Source organism: Rutidosis leptorrhynchoides, chromosome 1 (assembly GCF_046630445.1).
Source record: "Rutidosis leptorrhynchoides isolate AG116_Rl617_1_P2 chromosome 1, CSIRO_AGI_Rlap_v1, whole genome shotgun sequence".
In the NCBI taxonomy this organism is placed as follows: domain Eukaryota; kingdom Viridiplantae; phylum Streptophyta; class Magnoliopsida; order Asterales; family Asteraceae; genus Rutidosis; species Rutidosis leptorrhynchoides.
The window spans coordinates 559,071,886-559,075,709 of record NC_092333.1 but is presented as its reverse complement, the minus strand read 5'-3'; the positions used below and the strand labels follow the sequence as shown (position 1 = coordinate 559,075,709).

The window sequence follows — 3,824 nt, the reverse complement described above, 5'->3', positions numbered from 1 at the left end:
AAACATTTATCACAAAGTGTCTCTACTAAATGTTCATATTTTCATCCCATCTATAATGTTCGTGAACAAGGTTTTTTCAAAAAACGAAAAAAAAAAGTTTTTACTTCCCCCCGATTGGTTACTTCCCTCTTGATCCTACCACTATATATATATATATATATATATATATATATATATATATATATACATATATATATATATATATATATATACATATACATATATATATATATATATATACATATATATATATATATGTATATATTTTTCGTATTTTATTTGTTTCCATATTAAATCCTAAACTTGTGGACCAAGTTTAGGATCCTTCTATTTATCGAATTGCTCCTATATTGTGTATATAAATACACATCGTTTATTAATGAAAGTTTATGATTTCGATCCATATTAAAAATTTATATGATATCAAGAGCGGTTCATACTTAAAACCCCAAAAACCTAAAAACCCCAAACGTTGCCATGGCTGGTGATGAAGAATCCTTTGGAGTAACAAAAATAGAGAACGCACCAGACGTTAATTCTCCATTTTACATACATGCTTCTGATCACCCACAACAAATGCACGTCAATGAAACCCTCATTGATAACAACTATATAGTCCCAAGAGATGTTGAATTTTCTCTTTGCCAAAAACAAAGTGGGTTCATCGACGGGTCAATAAAGAAACCAGATCAGGGATCATCCACATACATGCTTTGGATGCGATGTGATGTGATGGTAAAGGGGTGGCTAATCACTGCAATGGAAAAGGATATTAAAACAAGTGTTAAGTATGCCAACGCAGCTTCTGAAATTTGGAGTGATTTAAAAGAATGGTTTGGGAAGGAGAGTGCACCAAGAGCGTATGAGTTAAAGCAGAAACTTTCGTTGACCCATCAAGATGGATCCACTGTCTCAGTTTACTACACCAAACTACGTGCCCTTTGGGACGAAATAGACTCCATGTTATCCGTACCCAAGTGCACATGTGGACTTTGTACAATCAAGGATAAGGAACGCTTATATGAATTTTTCATGGGACTTGACTCTCAATTCAGCGTAATAATAACACAAATTCTTGCTATGAATCCCGTTTTAAACCTTAGGAATGCTTATCATCTGGTTGCGGAAGATGAGCGACAAAGGGCTATTTCCACTGATAAGAGATCAGGTGACGAGGTTGCTGCTTTTAAGGCTTCATCACATATGAGACGAGAAGGAAATAGACAACAGAAACGTGATAGTTCTTTTTCAAAGTACACTAAGAAGATTGAAACCACGGAAAGTTACACTCATTGTGGAAAAAAAGGTCATACACGAGATCGGTGTTTTAAACGAATTGGTTATCCTGAATGGTGGCCAGGAAACAAGAAAAAAGAAGAAGCGAAACCGAAAGTTGCCTTTGCAGAATCTAAAAACCATTCACCCATCCCGGGATTAACAAAGGAGCAATATGACACTTTGCAAGCACTTTTCGAATGCAGAAACGTCTGGTAAGGAAGCTAATACTCCAAAAGCCTACATGAACGTAAGAGGTAATGATGATGATGATGATTGGGTCATTGACTATGGATCCACTGAACACACACACACAATAGTGACATTCTCGAAAATAAAATTACAAATCACCCTGAGACACCGGTTATCATCCCTAATGGGGATTCTATACCTGTCAAAGGGATGGGAGAATGTTCTTTGTCTAGAGGAACCAAAATAAAGCAGTTCTACATAGTCCTGAATTCATGTGTAACCTTTTGTCTGTTAGTCGGTTTAGCAAAGATCTCAAATGTGCTTTAACATTTTTTCCTGATTTTTGTGTCATGCAGAAACTATACATGAGGAACTTGATTGTTGCGGGTGAGTGCAAAGAAGGTTTATACATTGGAAGTAAGAAGAAAGATATGACTACCACCATCGACATTTGGCATAAGAGATTAGGACATGCTTCTAGTGATAAACTTACTCATATTGATTTTCTTAACAATAGTTTGTTTAATAAAAGTTGTGATTCTTGTTCTAAAGCAAAACACACGAGACTTCCGTTTTCAAGTAGTAGTATTAAATCGAATGAATGTTTTGAAGTAATTCATTGTGAAATTTGAAGAAAGTATCGTGTTTTAGTAGAACCGTTTGGTTGTATCTCTTAAAGACCAAACATGAGGCAAATAGTTGTTTAATGAAATTTCTCAACGTGATTAAAACACAATTTGAAAAAACTATTAAAAGAGTACGTAGTGACAATGGTGGTGAATTCACCTCTAATGAGATGCAAAAATTCTATAATGATAATGGGATATTGCTTGAGACTTCTTGTCCACACACACACCACAACAAAACGGGGTTGTGGAGCGAAAGCATAGACATCGCCTTGAAATCGCTAGAGCCCTTATGTTTGAGGCTAATTTTCCAAAGAAATTTTAGGGAGAGTGCATTCTGACATCCACCTTCATCATTAATCGATTACCTTCTATGGTAATCAAGAATAAAACTCCCTATGAGATTGTATTTGAACAAAAACTCGACTACGATTGTATGAAAATTTTCGGTTGTCTCGTCTATTATAGAAACACCATAACTGGCGGAGATAAGTTTGAATTTAGGGGAGATCGGGAATTTTTTTTAGGGTACCCACAAGGTTTTAATGGTTATATAATTTATGATCTTAAGGACAAGAAACTTGTAGTCACACGTGATGTAAGGTTTGTTGAGAACATGTTTCCATGTAAGACTTTACCTCTTGTACATGAATCAACCCCTTCCTTCTAGCATAAAGGTGATCCATTTGGCAATGTTGAACCCTTGGTCCATGATGACAATTTGGGCCAAAAACAAGGTAATAACAGCCCACAAGGTGATGACAACCCATAATGTGATAACATCGCACAAAGTGATAACAGCTCACAAGGTGATACCACTGATCAAAAGATTAATAATGAAGAAATTGTTGACAATTCAGTCCAAAGTAACTTGGATAGACCTCAGAGGCATAGAATGCAACCAAGATATCTTCATGATTTCGTTATGAATCTTCCCCCCATCGGTTGTGTAACGACCCAACTCATTATCCAACCGAATGTGCAACAAAGAAAAAAAAATTATACAGAAGGGGTGCGCGGCGCGCAGCCCCATATGTGTGCGGTGCGCACATGGCCTCACAGCTTGCTGTCCAAAATTTTCAATTTCCGATTAAAGATCTCCCAATTCTCGACACTTTTAGGCGAACCGATTTTCACAACACATTATAATAGATAAAACTAACACGTTCCAATAATAAAACGAGTTTTACGACACCGGGCCCACATCGGCCGTTTTACGACTTTCGTACAAAATACAAGTTTTCGACCACATGATTTTAACACAAAATAAAGACCGAGCATGGTGATTGGGGATATGCTACCCAATCCTAATCAATCCAAAAGCACGTCTTCTAAAGCAACTACGCAAGTCCACTAGTCCCCATGTGTAACACCCCGTCAAAAATCCCTTTAACGGAATGTTAACTCTGGTCCCAGTGCTTGGCTTGACTTCTACGTGATAGCAATATTCTACAGCGAAAGCAATTAATACCTGAGAATAAAACACGCAAAACGGATCAACAACAATGTTGAGTGAATCTACAGGTTTTAGGTAAACAATACAGTATGTTTAAGAAATATATTTCGAAAACGGTTATTAGTGGAAGACCACCAAGGTTCAATGTTAAAAGTTTGTAGACAACTCTGTGTCCCATTTCAAAAGTTTGTTGACACTACCATGTCAAGTTTCAATCATTTGTAGACAATACTATGTCAAGTTTCAAATATTCGTAGACAATACCATGTCAAGTT

General features: G+C 36.4%; 1 protein-coding gene across 1 annotated transcript; it reads left to right on the top strand.

Moving 5' to 3' along the window:
- Positions 1-477: 477 nt before the first annotated feature.
- On the top strand, positions 478-2,099 carry LOC139843984 (uncharacterized). Its single transcript, XM_071834177.1, has 2 exons — positions 478-1,490; positions 1,763-2,099. The coding sequence occupies exons 1-2, from the start codon at positions 478-480 to the stop codon at positions 2,097-2,099; spliced, it is 1,350 nt and encodes a 449-aa protein (XP_071690278.1).
- The last annotated feature ends 1,725 nt before the right edge of the window (positions 2,100-3,824 follow it).